Source organism: Heteronotia binoei, chromosome 21 (assembly GCF_032191835.1).
Source record: "Heteronotia binoei isolate CCM8104 ecotype False Entrance Well chromosome 21, APGP_CSIRO_Hbin_v1, whole genome shotgun sequence".
In the NCBI taxonomy this organism is placed as follows: Eukaryota; Metazoa; Chordata; class Lepidosauria; order Squamata; family Gekkonidae; genus Heteronotia; species Heteronotia binoei.
Genome location: NC_083243.1, coordinates 15903682 through 15921548, shown reverse-complemented (window position 1 = coordinate 15921548; position 17867 = coordinate 15903682). Strand labels below are relative to the sequence as shown.

Here is a 17867-nt window from a genome sequence, read left to right as displayed (position 1 = left end):
GAAGCCTGTTCAACTGAAGAACCTCTCTTAACTCAAAAACGCCTCCCCCTAAATTCATAGGATCTTCATTGTTAGATGGCCATCTAGCCTCTGTTTCAAAACCCCCAAGGAAGGAGAGCCCATCACCTCCCGAGGAAGCCTGTTCAACTGAAGAACCTCTCTTAACTCAAAAACGCCTCCCCCTAAATTCATAGGATCTTCATTGTTAGATGGCCATCTAGCCTCTGTTTCAAAACCCCCAAGGAAGGAGAGCCCATCACCTCCCGAGGAAGCCTGTTCAACTGAAGAACCTCTCTTAACTCAAAAACGCCTCCCCCTAAATTCATAGGATCTTCATTGTTAGATGGCCCTCTAGCCTCTGTTTCAAAACCCCCAAGGAAGGAGAGCCCATCACCTCCCGAGGAAGCCTGTTCAACTGAAGAACCTCTCTTAACTCAAAAACGCCTCCCCCTAAATTCATAGGATCTTCATTGTTAGATGGCCATCTAGCCTCTGTTTCAAAACCCCCAAGGAAGGAGAGCCCATCACCTCCCGAGGAAGCCTGTTCAACTGGAGAACCTCTTTTAACTCAAAAACGCCTCCCCCTAAATTCATAGGATCTTCATTGTTAGATGGCCATCTAGCCTCTGTTTCAAAACCTCCAAGGAAGGAGAGCCCATCACCTCCCGAGGAAGCCTGTTCAACTGAAGAACCTCTCTTACTCAAAAACGCCTCCCCCTAAATTCATAGGATCTTCATTGTTAGATGGCCATCTAGCCTCTGTTTCAAAAATCCCAAGGAAGGAGAGCCCATCACCTCCCGAGGAAGCCTGTTCAACTGAAGAACCTCTCTTAACTCAAAAACGCCTCCCCCTAAATTCATAGGATCTTCATTGTTAGATGGCCCTCTAGCCTCTGTTTCAAAACCCCCAAGGAAGGAGAGCCCGTCACCTCCCGAGGAAGCCTGTTCAACTGAAGAACCTCTCTTAACTCAAAAACGCCTCCCCCTAAATTCATAGGATCTTCATTGTTAGATGGCCATCTAGCCTCTGTTTCAAAACCCCCAAGGAAGGAGAGCCCATCACCTCCCGAGGAAGCCTGTTCAACTGAAGAACCTCTCTTAACTCAAAAACGCCTCCCCCTAAATTCATAGGATCTTCATTGTTAGATGGCCCTCTAGCCTCTGTTTCAAAACCCCCAAGGAAGGAGAGCCCATCACCTCCCGAGGAAGCCTGTTCCACTGAGGAACCTCTCTTAACTCAAAAACGCCTCCCCCTAAATTCATAGGATCTTCATTGTTAGATGGTCATCTAGCCTCTGTTTCAAAACCCCCAAGGAAGGAGAGCCCATCACCTCCCGAGGAAGCCTGTTCAACTGAAGAACCTCTCTTAACTCAAAAACGCCTCCCCCTAAATTCATAGGATCTTCATTGTTAGATGGCCCTCTAGCCTCTGTTTCAAAACCCCCAAGGAAGGAGAGCCCATCACCTCCCGAGGAAGCCTGTTCAACTGAAGAACCTCTCTTAACTCAAAAACGCCTCCCCCTAAATTCATAGGATCTTCATTGTTAGATGGCCATCTAGCCTCTGTTTCAAAACCCCCAAGGAAGGAGAGCCCATCACCTCCCGAGGAAGCCTGTTCAACTGAAGAACCTCTCTTAACTCAAAAACGCCTCCCCCTAAATTCATAGGATCTTCATTGTTAGATGGCCCTCTAGCCTCTGTTTCAAAACCCCCAAGGAAGGAGAGCTCATCACCTCCCGAGGAAGCCTGTTCCACTGAGGAACCGCTCACCAAGACTCTGGCTGGCTTGGCTTGAAGAAGTGATTTAGAGAGACAAATGCCTTCTCTAAGTGGTCCCATAGAGTGGTGGGGGCTTTAAGAGCCACACAATGGGTGTGAAAGAGCCACATGGGCTCCCAAGCCACAGTTTGGCCACCCCTGTTCTAGACCTTCCAGTCCTAACCGGGGCCCCAACCCAGATCAGCTCTCGAAAGAGGAGGGAACCTGCAAGCGGCTCACACCTTGATGTTCGGAAGGAAGATCAAACTGCTGAAATTTGTGAGGTTGTTGTTCTGCAGGTTCACGCTGGAGATGTTCCTGAACTGGGCTGGCGGCGTGAGGTCTATCGTTCTGCGTCAGGTTTTGAGAAGCGGGAGGGGAAAGAGCAGTCAGTGCAAATACAACACACTCTATGGTTGCCCGTTTCTGGACCATTTCCAAATTAACAGTTTTTATTAAACTTTCTTTAACCATGATACAACAGTCCTTTAAACCTTGAAAGTTACAGAACAGAGGATTTAGTATAGTAACAGGTATGCATGTCTAATGTACGGAATTTAACCATTAAAATTTGCGGTATGTGTAAACAGTAGGGTGAAAATAATTTTGAACTGCTTAACTTAGCTTAAAATCTACCTAGAAAATAGTAAAGTAACTAAAAAGATACATATTTCCTAAAAGTATATTAAAGATTGGTACATACGATTACTTGGTATAATCTGCTGCTGAGTTAAAAAGGTAACTATTGGGAACCAAGGGATTACAATCTTTCTTTCTTTATTTTAGTAAATTTCTATTCCACCCATTCCGCGTAGGGCTCGGGGCGGAGTACAACATATAATAAAACAATAAAAAACATTTTAAAACAGACGACTCAACAGCACTCAGATTACCATGACATCCCATATTGCCCAGCCTAACCATCTCACATCATGATATCTCATAGGGATGGCAGTTTTTATTCCAATTCCTAGCACAGATGACAGTGCTGGACGGGGAGGCCAACCAGATCAAGAATAGACGCCCGCAGCCTCAGCTAAAAGCCTGGCGGAACAGCTCCGTTTTACAGGCCCTACGGAAGGCTAAGAAGCCAGGTAGGACCCGGATCTCTGTAGGGAGCTGATTCCACCAGGTCGGTGCCAGGACCGAAAAAGCCCTGGCCCTAGTTGAGGCAAGGCAGGCGTCTCTTGGGCCGGGGATGGCCAACAGATGTTGGGAGGCCGAACGTAACGACCCCCTGGGCATGTATGGAAAGAGACGGTCCCGCAGGTATGTTGGTCCCAGGCCGCATGAGGCTTTAAATGTTAGCACTAGAACCTTGAAGCGGATCCGGTACTTGAAGCGGATCTTTTTCTCATAAGATGACAAAGAAGAGGTTCTGGACCATTTCCAGGGGTATTTCCTCCGCATGCAGAGAGTGGGATGCCCTCGGTGTTTGGGGGAGTGTCCGCATACATCATGCTCCTTTTGAGCCCGTCTTAGGGGTAGGGGGAGCCTCCAGGGCTTCCCATGTAAGAGAAGTGGTGTTGGATCAGGCCAATGGCCCATCCAATCCAACACTCTGTACATACAGTGGCCAAAAAACCCAGGTGCCATCAAGAGGTCCATCAGTGGGGCCAGGACACTAGAACCCCTCCCACTGTTGCCTCCAAGCATCAAGAATACAGAGCATCACTGCCCCAGACAGAGAGCTCCATCAACACCCTGTGGCTAATAGCCAGTGATGGACATAAGAACATAAGAGAAACCATGCTGGATGAGGCCAATGGCTCATCCAGTCCAACACTCTGTGTCACACAGTGGCCAAAAAACTAGGTGCCATCAGGAGGTCCATCCATGGGGCCAGGACACTAGAAGCCCTCCCACTGTTGCTCCCACCCCCCAAGCATAAAAAATACAGAGCATCACTGCCACAGACAGAGAGCTCCATCTATACCTTGTGGCTAATAGCCACTGATGGACATAAGAACATAAGAGAAACCAATGTTGGATCAGGCCAATGGCCCATCGAGTCCAACACTCTGTCACACAGTGGCCAAAAAACTAGGTGCCATCAGGAGGTCCACTAGTGGGGCCAGGACACTAGAAGTCCTCACACTGTTGCCCCTCCCAAGCACGAAGAATACAGAGCATCACTTGCCCCAGACAGAGAGTTCCAACGATACGCTGTGGCTAATAGCCACCGATGGACTTCTGATCCATATGTTGATCCAATCCCCTCTTGAAGCTGGCTATGCTTGCAGCCGCCGCCACCCCCTGTGGCAGTGAGTTCCATGTGTTAATCACCCTTTGGGTGAAGAAGTACTTCCTTTTATCTGTTCTAACCCGACTGTTGGCCACTCTGTTAGACAGGATGCTATATAAGAACATAAGGAAAGCCATGTTGTATCAGGCCAATGGCCCATCCAGTCCAACACTCTGTACACACAGTGGCCAAAAAACCCAGGTGCCATCAAGAGGTCCACCAGTGGGGCCAGGACACTAGAAGTCCTCCCACTGTTGCCCCTCCCAAGCACCAAGAACACAGAGCATCACTTGCCCCAGAAAGAGTTCCAATGATACGGTGTGGCTAAGAGCCACTGATGGACCTCTGCTCCAGATGTTGATCCAATCTCCTCTTGAAGCTGGCTATGCTTGTAGCCACCCCCCCCCCTGTGGCAGTGAGTTCCATGTGTTAATCACCCTGAGTGAAGAAGTACTTCTTTTTATCTTTTCTAACCCGGCGGCTCAGCAATTTCATTGAGGGCCCACGAGTTCTTGTCTTGTGAGAAAGGGAGAAAAATACTTCTTTCTCTACCTCCTCTATCCCATGCAAAATCTTGTAGTATTTACATCTTGTATTATGTGAAGTATCTGTGCACGTGAAGTGACAAAACTAGTGAAACAGCTCCACTCTGATGTGTTCTCTTCATGGGAGAAAACCGCTGGGTGTGTGGGAGGCAAAGGCAGGAACTCTTGCTCCTTCTGCAATGCTGTTAAAAACCTAAGAAGATCCCTGGTTGGATCAGACGAGTGGTCCATCTAGTCCATGGGTGGCCAAACTGTAGCTCGGGAGCCACGTGTGGCTCTTTCATACATATTGTGCGGCTCTTGAAGCCCCTACCATCCTGCGGAGAAAGCATTTCTCTCTTTAAATCACTTCTCCAAACCAAGCCAGATGGCAGTTTGGGGAATGCATTTTAAATTTAAAGCTGCTTTCTTTCCACCTCTCCCTCCCCCATCCATTTGCCTTCCCTCCTTCCTGCTCTCAAACGTTTGATGTTCGCGTCTTGTGGCTCTCAAACATCTGACGTTTATTTTGGGTGGCTCTTACGTTAGGCAAGTTTGGCCACCCCTAATCTAGTCCAACATCCTGTCTCACGCAGCCGTAAGAACAAGAGCTTTCCTTCATCAGCCCAGGGGCCCATCCAGTCCAGCATCCTGCCTCACACAGTGGCCAACCACTTCCTCCAGAGGGCCAACCGCAGGGCACAGAGGCCAAGGTTTGCATTCGAACAAAAGAAGCCAGCCAAAAGCTACGGAAAACAAAAATCACCAGAGCAGCAGGGACACCTGCCCAATAAATAATGAGGAGGGGGATGATATTGGTAAGACCTCATCTGGAGTATTGTGTTCACTTCTGGGCACCACATTTTAAGAAGGGTATAGACAAGCTGGAACGGGTCCAGAGGAGGGCGATGAAGATGGTGAGGGGTCTGGAGACGAAGTCCTATGAAGAAAGGCTGAAGGAGCTGGGCACGTTTAGCCTGGAGAGGAGGCGGCTGGGAGGTGATAGGATCACCATCTTCAAGGACTTGAAGGGCTGTCCTATAGAGGATGGTCTTGGATTGTTTTCTGTGACCCCAGAAGGTAGGACCAGAACCAGTGGGTTGAAACTAAATCAAAAAGGTTTCCGGCTCAACATTAGGAAGAACTTTCTGAAGCATTAGAGCGGTTCCTCAGTGGAACAGGCTTCCTCAGGAGGTGGTGGGCTCTCCTTCCTTGGAGGTTTTTAAACAGAGGCTAGAGGGCCCTCTGACAGCAATGAAGATCCTGTGAATTTAGGGGGAGGTATTTGTGAGTTTAGAGCAGTTCCTCAGTGGAACGGGCTTCCTCGGGAGGTGGTGGGCTCTCCTTCCTTGGGGATTTTAAAACAGAGGCTAGAGGGCCATCTGACAGCAATGAAGATCCTATGAATTTAAGGGGAGGTATTTGTGAGTTTAGAGCGGTTGCTCAGTGGAACGGGCTTCCTCGGGAGGTGGTGGGCTCTCCTTCCTTGGGGATTTTAAAACAGAGGCTAGAGGGCCATCTGACAGCAATGAAGATCCTATGAATTTAGGAGGAGGTATTTGTGAGTTTAGAGCGGTTGCTCAGTGGAACAGGCTTCCTCAGGAGGTGGTGGGCTCTCCTTCCTTGGAGGTTTTTAAACAGAGGCTAGATGGCCATCTGACAACAATGAAGATCCTGTGAATTTAAGGGGAGGTAACCGAACACAAAACCAAGGCCTTTTCTGCATTCTCATTTTTGCCTGTTAAGTTCCAGGTTTCTTCCTTGTTCCTCGTGTGTTTTGCGCCCTCCAGTGGCTGATTGGATGTAAAACAGGTTTATTTCTTGCAGTTTAATTAAATTAAAAGACATTTGTTCCTTGGGAGGACAGCTATGGCGAACCTGGGCAGTATAATAAAAACAGGGAATGGGATAAAACTAACCTGATCATAGAGGCCGTCCAGTTTAACTCTTGCATCGTGCTGAAGTCAGAGTGCCCCAGTCTTTCAGCGATCATATCGGAGGTAAGTTTGCCACCAAATAAATCTTTCGCATTTTCCATCTCAAGTGGTTCCTGAAAGGAAGATGTTTTAGAAGTTAAAAAAAAGGATAAAGGTAGTCCCCTGTGCATGCACCAGTCGTGTCCGACTCTGGGGTGACATCGCATCGTGGCATTTTCACGGCAGACTTTTGGTTACGGGGGGGGGTGGGGGTTGTCATTGCCTTCCCCAGTCATCTACACTTTCCCCCCAGCAAGCTGGGCGTTCATTTCTCCAACCTCGGAAGGATGGAAGGCTGAGTCGACCTCGAGCCGGCTACCTGAAAACCCAATTTCTGCCAGGATTGAACTCAGGTCGAGAGCTGAGCTTAGAACTGCAGTACTGCAGCTTTAACACTCTGCGCCAAGGGGCTCTCTTTTGTCAGATCTTAGAGTTCAGCAAAATTCTCACAGGGGGTTTGAACAATGGAGTCCAGAAGCAAGTATTTGGGGGGGGGGAGCGGGCGGGTAAGAAAGAAAGAGCACAATGAAATGTAGAGCAGGTGTCAAACATGTAGTTCAGGGGCTGAATCAGACCCCCAGAGGGCTCCTATCGGGCCCCCAAGCAACTGGCTGTCATCTGACTCCTTCTCCCTCTCTCTTGCTGACTTCTGCATCACAGCTTGCTTTTCAAGGCTTGCTCAATTGCACAGGAGCTACAGAGCAAAACCTCTATTTTCTCCATTGGCTGAGGCTCCTCCTTTGGGGAGGAAGGGGGGAGGAATAGCTTGCTTTGCCAAGCTTTCTCAATCGCACAGCAGAGCTACTGAGCCAAGCCTCTCTTTCTTCTATTGGCTGAGGCTCCTTGCCCTCCTTGTCCCCTGGGGAAGGAAGGAAAGAGTCAGAGCTTCCTTTGCCCAGTTCCCTGGATCCCATGGGAGAAATACAAAGATAGCATCTTTAAGACCAATGAGTGCTAATGTTTTAAGCATGTTTTAAGTTTAAGCATGTTTTAAGTTTAAGATATTTGTGTCTGTGTTCTTCATAAAATTTATATCTCTGCTACCTAATCTTAAATAGGTGCACACATGACCCAGCCCAGCCCGCCCCGATTCGGCCCATCCCGACATGGCCTGGCCCCTCAAGGTCTCATTTATGTCAGATCCGGCCCTCATAACAAATGAGTTTGACACCCCTGATGTAGAGGTTCCATAGCTCTGTTCCTGTGAGCTCCTGCCCAAAATGAGGCCTGGCTATAGTTACAGATTTGGGGGGGGGGGGGGGGGGGGCGGATGAACCAATGGCGTTTGGGGGATCTGGTGCTATCTCTGTACTTCCTGCTGTGCATGTGACATCATCTAACTTCCTAATACAGGGCTCTTTTTCTAGCAGGAGCACCTCTGCATATTAAGCCACACCCACTGATGTAGCCAATCTTCCAAGAGCTTAGAGAGCTCTTAATACAGGGCCTACTGGAAGCTTCAGGAGGATTGGCTACATCAGGGGGGCGTGGCCTAATATGCAAAGGAGGTCCTGGTAGAATTTCTTACAGGGCTCTAAGTACAGGGCCTACTGGAAGCTCCAGGAGGATTGGCTACATCAGGGGGGATGGCCTAATATGCAAAGGAGGTCCTGCTAGAATTCCTTACAGGGCTCTTCGTACAGGGCCTACTGCAAGCTCCAGGAGGATTGGCTACATCAGGGGGGTGTGGCCTAATAGGCAAAGGAAGTCCTGCTAGAATTCCTTACAGGGCTCTTCGTACAGGGCCTACTGGAAGCTCCAGGAGGATTGGCTACATCAGGGGGGCATGGCCTAATATGCAAAGGAGGTCCTGCTAGAATTCCTTACAGGGCTCTTCGTACAGGGCCTACTGGAAGCTCCAGGAGGATTGGCTACATCAGGGGGGCATGGCCTAATATGCAAAGGAGTTCCTGCTAGAATTCCTTACAGGGCTCTAAGTACAGGGCCTACTGCAAGCTCCACGAGGATTGGCTACATCAGGGGGGTGTGGCCTAATAGGCAAAGGAAGTCCTGCTAGAATTCCTTACAGGGCTCTTCGTACAGGGCCTACTGGAAGCTCCAGGAGGATTGGCTACATCAGGGGGGCATGGCCTAATATGCAAAGGAGGTCCTGCTAGAATTCCTTACAGGGCTCTTCGTACAGGGCCTACTGGAAGCTCCAGGAGGATTGGCTACATCAGGGGCACATGGCCTAATATGCAAAGACGCTCCTGCTAGAAAAAGAGCCCTGCTTCCTAAAATTAAGCAAAAAAAGGGGGGGGAGGAGGGGAGGACTCTCTTACCACTGCGACACCGTCTAAGGCCTTTATCGATGGGATGTGGAAGATGACAAAGAGCCGGTAATTGTCTTGCTTCCATACGATCAGGTTTCCATACATGTCGAGGATGACCAGGTTGTTCAGCCCCTAGGAAGGAACGAGAGGGTCGACACTTTAATGAAGCATGCCGCATCAGAGACAAGGGGAATCCTGCAGCAACAGCAGGGGTCATTTTGTAGAAAAAGAGGTGCATTTGTAGAATAACTTAGCTCAAACTTGATTTGAAATATAAAATGTAAAGCTAATATAATGAAGTGGTAAAGCTGCAGTACTGCAGTCGGAGCCCTCTGCTCACGACCTGAGTTCGATCCCGGCAGAAGCTGGTTTCAGGTAGCCAGTTCAAGGTTGACTCAGCCTTCCATCCTTCTGAGGTCAGTACAATGAGTCCCCAGCTTGCTGGGGGGTGGAAAGTGTAGAGGACTGGGGAAGGCAATGGCAAACCACCCCGGAAAAAGTCTGTCATGAAAACGTGAAAGCAACGTCACCCCAGAGTCGGAAACGACTGGCGGTTGCACCGGGGACTACCTTTACCTTTTTTAATATAATGAATTAAGACTAACTAGTGAATTTTATAAATCTTATTATTTAATCTCTGAAAGAAGAACGAAGGAAGGAAGATGAAGAAAACGTGAAGATATAATGTTTAAGCGATATTAAGTTCGTATAGTGTAAAAGATTTTGTTGGAGTTCTTAATTTTTAAATTCTTCCTTTAATAAAGTGAGGGAAAAAATACCAAAAAAGAAAAGAAAAAGAGGTGCTAGAGCTCATTAGCGCAACACAATTGCCTATGCCACCCCCCACCCCCCCCGACATCACGGGAAGGTATACTCAATTCTGTCAGCTCAGCATCTCCCTTAAAATGCTTCTGGAATTAGAACGGTCATCAAAAAACCTGACTCCCATCATACTTTTGAAATGACTTTCTCCTATGTGGCCACAGTGGAATGAGGAAGTTTTCCATCTGTCCGCTTTTTATGTTTGGGTTATTTCCCATTTTTCTTGGTGTGTGTGTGTGTGGGAGGGGAACATTAGAAAATGGATCAAATCTTCAAGATCAGCAAAATTCTCACAGGGGGTTTGAACCATGGAGCCCAGGAGCAAGTGTTTTTTTTGGAGGGGGCGGGCGTTGTGGGGGAGGAAGGGAAAGGAGATTGTGAGCCGCTCTGAGACTCTTCGGAGTGGAGGGCGGGATATAAATCCAATATCTTCATCTACCTCACAGGGTGTCTGTTGTGGGGAAGGAAGGGAAAGGAGATTGTGAGCCGCTCTGAGACTCTTGGAGTGGAGGGCAGGATATAAATCCAATATCTTCATCTACCTCACAGGGTATCTGTTGTGGGGGAGGAAGGGAAAGGAGATTGTGAGCCGCTCTGAGACTCTTGTAGTGGAGGGCGGGATATAAATCCAATATCTTCATCTACCTCACAGGGTGTCTGTTGTGGGGGAGGAAGGGAAACGAGATTGTGAGGCGCTCTGAGACTCTGAGATTTGAAGTGGAGGGCGGGATATAAATCCAATACCTTCTTCTTCTAAAATAAATGACTGCTTTGGAGGCTGGTCTGAATGTGGCTGCACCCCACTGAGGCCCCTTCACTTCACTCCCCCGAACCCTGCCAAATTTCCAGAAACTTCCCTAAATCCAGGATGGCAACCAAACTTTATATTGCACTTTTGATTGTTTTAAGTGCTTCTTTATCCCTGCAATCCCCATACGACAAACCCCAGAGGTAGGTTCGATATTGCTATCCACACACGACAGCTAGCAGGCTGGGTTGAGGGCGACTCTGATGCCACCTATTGAGTTAATTATCTATCTATCACAATATTTGCTAATATCCTCATTAAATTATATGAATGTTCCTCGACATGACTTTGTGCTTTCTTCCACGGTTCCTGTAGTTATCTGCCCAAGCCATTACACATATACTCTAATGGTAGAAAAGAGCAGTAGCACCTTAAAGGCTAACAAAATTTGTGGCAGGAAAGGAGCTTAAGAATTTAAGAGAACATAAGAGAAGCCATCTTGGATCAGGCCAATGGCCCACCCAGTCCAACACTCTGAGTCACACAGTGGCCAAAAAAACCAGGTGTCATCAGGAAGTCCACCAGTGGGGACAGGACACTAGAAGCCCTCCTACTGTTGCCCCCCCCCCAAGCACCAAGAATACAGAGCATCACTCCCCAGACATAAGAACATAAGAGAAGCCATGTTGGATCAGGCCAATGGCCCATCCAGTCCAACACTCTGGGTCACACAGTGGCCAAAAAACCCAGGTGTCATCAGGAGGTCCATCAGTGGGGCCAGGACATTAGAAGCCCTCCCGCTGTTGCCCCCTCCCCAAGCACCAAGAATACTGCCCCACACAGAGAGTTCCAACGATAAGCTGTGGCTAATAGCCACTGATGGACCTCTGCTACAGATTTTTATCCAATCCCCTCTTGAAGCCTTCTATGCTTGTAGCTGCTGCCACCTCCTGTGGAAAGGAATTCCATGTGTTAATCACTCTTTGGGTGAAGAAGTATTTCCTTTTACCCCTTCAAACCCAACCACTCAGCAATTTCATTGAGTGTCCACAAGTTCTTGTATGATGAGAAAGGGAGAAAAGGCCTTCTTTCTGTGCTTAAGAATATAAGAGAAGCCATTTTGGATCAGGCCAATGGCCAATCAAGTCCAACACTCTGTGTCCCACAGTGCCCAGGAAAACCAGGTGCCATCAGGAGGTCCATCAGTAGGACCAGGACACTAGAAGCCCTCCCACTGTGCCCTCCCCACAAAGCAACAACAATACAGAGCATCACTGCCCCAGGCATAAGAACACAAGAGAAGTCATGTTGGATTCAGCCCATTGCCCATCCAGTCCAACACTCTATATTACACACTGGCTAAACCCCAGGTGCCATCAGGAGGTCTACCAGCGGGGCCAGCACTCCAAGAGCTCTTCCACTGTTCCCCCCAATACCAAGTAGACTGAGCATCACTGCCTCAGACATAAGAGAAGCCATCTTGGTTCAGGCCAACGGCCCATCCAGTCCAACATTCTGTGTCACAGTTAAGAACATGAGAGAAGCCATGTTGGATCAGGCCAATGGCCCATCCAGTCCAACATTCTGTGTCACACTTAAGAACATGAGAAGCCATCTTGGATCAGGCCAATGGCCCATCCAGTCCAACACTCTGTGTCACATAAGAACATAAGAGAAGCCTTGTTGGATCAGGCCAATGGCCCATCTAGTCCAACACTCTGTGTCACATAAGAACATAAGAGAAGCCATGTTGGATCAGGCCAGTGGCCCATCCAGTCCAACACTCTGTGTCACACATAAGAACATAAGAGAAGCCATGTTGGATCAGGCCAATGGCCCATCCAGTCCAACACTCTGTGTCACACATAAGAACATAAGAGAAGCCATCTTGGATCAGACCAATGTCCCATCCAGTCCAACATTCTGTGTCACACAGTGGCCCAAACCCAGGTGTCATCAATTTCATTGAGTGAGCAGTAACTCATGAAAGCTCATAGTCTGGTCACAAATTCTGTTAATCTTTAAGGTGCTACTTGCTCTTTTCTGCTGCTAAGGGCAGCCTAGCACAGCTACCCATCTTGATCTATACATGTCCCCTGGATTGTATTATTCTATGAATTACTGAATTTATTTTATTATGACCCGTTGGTCTGTGAGCACAAAGTATAGAATAAAGGAAAGTGTACATGTCCTCAAGGTCTTTGGAGAATTGGGGGCTCCATGTCTTTGAGCATGTAGGAGTTAAGTATTCCATATCTGGAACCCCCCAAAGATATTTACCTTGAGATGGTAGATGTCTTGGTTGGAGGACACGTAGTTGTTGCTTATGTAGAGTTCAATGAGCGCATAGGATTTTTGCAAACCCACCAGCGACGTGATCCGGTTGTTCTCAAGCGAGAGATAGTGAAGGTGCACCAAGTTGTCAAAAATGTTCCTCTCTAGGCTGGTGAGGTGGTTGTTGTTGGCACTCAATCGCATCAGTTTGGAGAGTTTTGAAATACCTGAGGAAGAGGAACACTGCTCAAGAGGAGATCTAGAGGGGCCAGCGGAACCTACTGTGGCAGAGAGGCCACATCTGGTCACCAGACCTCTTTAGCACTGCAGGTAAGAACATCAGAGAGACCATGTTGGATCAGGACAATGGCCCACCTAATCCAAATCTCTGTGTCACATAGTGGTCAAAACCCAGGGGCCATCAGGAGGTCCACCAGCAGGGCCAGAACTCCACAAGCCCTCCCACTGTTGTCTCCCCAAGCATCAAGAATACAGAGCATCACTGTCTTGGACATAAGAAAATAAGAGAAGCCATGTTGGATCAGGCCTGTAAGCTCTTGGAGGATTGGCTACATCAGGGGGTGTGGCCTAATATGCAAAGAAGCTCCAGCTAGAATTCCACCCCTGCATACAACCAGTGCATTCCTAAGTTTTACAGGTGGGTCACCAGCCCTGGAGTTTCACCGGTGATTGTGTGAAACCACCAGCAGGTGGTCATGTGATCCACCAGCAGGGCCAGAACTCCAGAAGCCCTCCCACTGTTGTCCCCCCAAGCACCAAAAATACAGAGCATCACTGTCTCAGACATAAGAACATAAGAGAAGCCATGTTGGATCGGATCAATGGCCCATCCAGTCCCACACTCTGTGTCATACAGTGGCCAAAACTCAGGTGTCATCAGGAGGTCCACCAGCAGGGCCAGAACTCCAGAAGCCCTCCCACTGTTGACTTTCAAGCATCAAGAATACAGAGCATCATTGCCCCAGACAGTGTTCCAGCTATATTTTATAGCCAACAGCCACTCATGGACCTCTGTTCTTAAGAACATGAGAGAATCCATGTTGGATCAGGCCAATGGCCCATCCAGGCCAACACTCTGTATCATACAGTGGCTAAAACCCAGGTGCCATCAGGAGGTTCAGCAGTGGGGCCAGAACTCTAGAAGCCCTCCCACTGTTACCCCATAAGCACCAAGAATTTAAAGCAGCATTGCCGAAGAGGTAACTCATCATGCATGTCTAAAACAGAGAGAACAAACACATTACCCTCGAGGTTCGAGATGCAGTTTCCGTCCAATGTGAGCTCCTCCAAGTTGTGACAAGAATCCAGCCCTTCTATTCTTGTAAGATTATTATTGCTAAACGACACCCACCGCAAATTCTCCAGTTTTTCCAAATGGCTAATTTTGCTGAGATGCTGCCCGTCGAGATCTAATGCGGTTATCTGGAAGAATAAAATAAAGACAAAAACACCTTGGCGCAGAGTTCCAGTGTTGCCATATTGCAGACAGTCTAGTGCACTGACTCCTCACATTTCTGCCCATGTGTAGGGTCAACCTAATCAGGTAGGGATGCCAATTCTGGCTTGAAAAATTCCTGGAGATACGAGGGCAGTAGGGTTGCCAAGTTCAATTCAAGAAATATATGGGGATTTTGGGGGTGGAGCCAGGAGACATTGGGGTGGAGCAAGGAGCAAGGGTGTGACAAGCATAACTGAACTCCACAGGGTTATCTCTGGCCCTCACATTTAAAGAGACTGCACACCGTTTAAATGCCTTTCTTCCATTGGAAATAATGAAGGATAGGGGCACTTTCTTTGGGGGCTCCTAGAATTTGACCCCCCTGGTCCAATCTTTTTGAAACTTGGAGGATATTTTGAGGAGAGGCATTGGATGCTATGCTGCAAATTTGGTGCCTCTACCTCAAAAAACGCCCCCCAGCCCCAGATACCTGTGGATCAATTCTCCTTTATACTCTATGGGAATCCTGCCCCCCCCCACTTTCTGATGACCCTGATGCGGGGGGAGGGCCTCCAAACTGGGATTGGCAGCCTCAGGGCTTTTTTGTAGCAGGAACTCGTTTACATATTAGGCCACACCTCCCGATGTAAGCTCCAAGAGGACTGGCTACATCAGGGGTGTGTGGTGTAATATGCAAAGGAGTTTCTGCTACCAAAAAAAAGCCCTGGGAAGCCCTATAACTGGACCAGGATACTCCATAGAGCCATTGGAAGGGTCTAACAAAAACAAGTTTGAGATCTACTGAGTCGCACGTATTAACCCATCAAAGGAGTCAACCCTTCCGATTTCTTGCATGCCTGGGCCTTTGAAAGCCAGGGAGGCAGCAGTAGTTAGTACCTGGCAGACCAAACCATCATCAAACACAGGGAGACCGCATTTGGCTTGGTGAGCCACCCATGTGCTACAGCCCTGTTTAAATTATAACTGTATCGGCTCTTTTGCTCAAAGAGCAGCCCGAGGACAGACAAGGACTGGGCCACTGGGGAAGTTGCTAGGCAGTGGCTGTTGCTAGGAAACCAAGCTTGGTTCTGTCAGTAAAAGACAGGGGGAGGAGGCCCTTTCCAGGCCTATTTTGGCCTCACTGGAGCCAGTCCTGGCTAGGGTTGACAACTTCAGGGTGAAAAATTCTTAAGAGATTTTGTGGTGGAGTCTAAGGAGGCCAGAGTTTGGGGAGTGGAGAGGCCTCAGCTGAACAGAATGCCACAGACTCCACCCTCCAAAGCAGATACCAGGAGATCTTTTGGCTCCACCTGGAGATTGGCTACCCTAGGCCTGGCACCACCCTCTGAGTGACTTGATGCCCCCTGACTGACTGGTATGACTTACTAGGCCTGGCTGCTTGCTCCTGTTCAGTAGCAGCCCACCTGTGACAGTCAGTGTGACATAGCAGTCAGCACTTCAAAATAGGTCTGCCAGACCCATGTTCTTGCTGTGGAAGCTGAATGGGTGATTTCGGGCCAGTCATAGACTTTCAGCCTAATGTACTTCGTAGGGTTGTTGTGTAGATCAAAAGGGGAATAGGAGAATGATGTAAGCCGGGGTGGCCAACGGTAGTTCTCCAGATGTTTTTTGCCTACAACAAAAGCATGGCTGATGGCTGGGGCTGATGGGAGTTGTAGGTAAAAAACATCTGGAGAGCTACCGTTGGCCACCCCTGATTGTAAGCTGCTTCGGTTCCCTCTGTGGAAAAAGACTGTACTTTTTCTAGGTAGTGGCTGCAAGGGAGGAGCAGACAGAAAGATGAAGTCAGAGGGGCAGATAAAAGTAGGTTGATGGTTGTCTGGGAAGGAGACAGGGTTGCCAACTGCAGATTGGGAAATTCCTGGAGATTGCGGGGTGAAGCCTGGAGAGACTGGGGCTTGAGGAGGGGTGGGATCTCAGACAGGTACAATGCCATAGATGCCACCCTACAAACCAGCCATTTCCTCCTGGGAAACCACTGTGGCCAATATTCAGGTGAGGGATGGCGATCGCTCAGAATAACAACCGCTCTCCAGACGGCAAAGATCAATTCCCCTGCAGAAAATGGCTGCTTTGCAGTGTGGACTGTGTCATTATACCCTGCTGAGGTCACTTCCCTCCTGCTTTTGTCCACATTGTGGAGAAAGGCTGTACTTTTCCTAGGTAGAGGATGCATGGGGGGACATGGAAAGCTGAAGTCAGATCAATTTCCCTATAAAAAATGGCCACCTTGAGGAGTATAATCTATAACACAACCATGCCAGGCCAAAAAAACCACACACACACACAGATCACACCACAAGCACACACTGATGCTAAACGCTGCAAGGCTGATTTGGGGCGCTGGGTGGCTTGCTGGTCTTTTGACTGGGGGGGGGGCAGCTCAGGAGAGCCCCAGGCAAGCAAGGCCTGCTTGGGCTGGCTGGATCTCTAGTCAGCCCAAGCAGACCTCGCTCACCCTGGGGTCTCCTTTCTTGCACCGGGTTGCTTTTGACTGGGGGGGGCAGTATATGCTATTGAGTTATGCTAATGAGTCCCACCACCTTTTTTTTTTTTTTTTTTACAAAATGACCTCTGGGCACCCTCCTCATTGTGATACCCAAATTGACTGCCTAGCTGGAGGACTGGCCCAACTTAAGATGGAGACCATTGTTTCCTTCCTTACATTGACAAAACTCTGGTGGTCTACCTACTCCCTAGGTAGCTAGTTTGGTGTAGAGAGAGCCAGTTTGGTGTAGTGGTTAAGTGTGAAGACTCTTATCTGGGAGAACTGGGTTTGATTCCCCACTCTTCCACTTGCACCTGCTGGAATGGCCTTGAGTTAGACATAGCTCTGGCAGAGTTGTCCTTGAAAGGGCAGTTGCTGTGAGAGTCCTCTCAGCCCCACCTACCTCACAGGGTGTTTGTTGTGGGGGAAGAAGATAAAGGGGATCGTGAGCCGCTCTGAGACTCTGAGATTCGGAGTGGAGGGCAGGATATAAATCTAATCTTCTTCTTTTACGATTCCTACTTTGCAAAGCTGCAGAATTGAAGCTGAGACAAGAGAGACTTGCCAAAGACTATGTAGTGAATACGCAACGTGCGCGAGTATCAGAGAGAATCCAGTGAACAAGCTATCTGAACCCAATCACCCAGCAAAAAAACGATTTGAAACCAATCCGAGAATCGCTCAAAGGCCCCTCTTTGCGCCTTTTCATGAGAGGCTGTTTCCTTTCTATGCAAATGCAGCCTGTCCCAGCGCGAACCACCTTTGGCACTGATGTCGCACAGTGTAATGTTGACACCGCTGGCCTCGGCGCGGCTTCTCGGGGCAGTTTTTGCAAACGCTCTCCCCTCGTTGCGCAAAGAGCAAGAACGCGATGCTCCTCTGTGCAAATGTGTCCTCCTCCAGCTATGCTGCCTGCCACGCTACAAATTGAACTGACAGGGGAGCTTTTAACCTTTTCGGCTCGCCAGATTAACACGATTCTGGAAGATGGGTCACGACATAGGTTAAGATGGGTCCGGGCGCCCGAGGATCTCCGTGGACTGCGTCCTGCGCTGGGATTCTCTGACAGAAATGCGCTTGGAATGGCAGGTGGCCATTCAAGACAACAGTGGAGTCTGAAGCAGGGGTGGCCAAACTTGCTTAACGTAAGAGCCACAGAGAATAAATGTCAGATGTGTGACAGCCGCAAGACGTGAACGCCAGAAGTTTGAGAGAAGGAAGGAAGGAAGGAAGGAAGGAAGGAAGGAAGGAAGGAAGGAAGGAAGGAAGGAAGGAAGGA

The 17867-nt window shown here is 48.7% G+C and overlaps 1 protein-coding gene across 1 annotated transcript in view; it reads right to left on the bottom strand.

Moving 5' to 3' along the window:
• The window catches only part of LRRC9 (leucine rich repeat containing 9), a 97718-nt gene that overhangs the window by 15050 nt on the left and 64801 nt on the right, over positions 1–17867 (bottom strand). Inside the window, exons 20-24 of the mRNA XM_060261514.1 lie at positions 13886–14063; positions 12627–12847; positions 8786–8908; positions 6447–6577; positions 2001–2109 (exon numbers count right to left, since the gene is read on the bottom strand). Coding sequence (XP_060117497.1) covers positions 2001–2109; positions 6447–6577; positions 8786–8908; positions 12627–12847; positions 13886–14063 — 762 coding nt within the window. The remainder of the gene's footprint in view (positions 1–2000; positions 2110–6446; positions 6578–8785; positions 8909–12626; positions 12848–13885; positions 14064–17867) is intronic.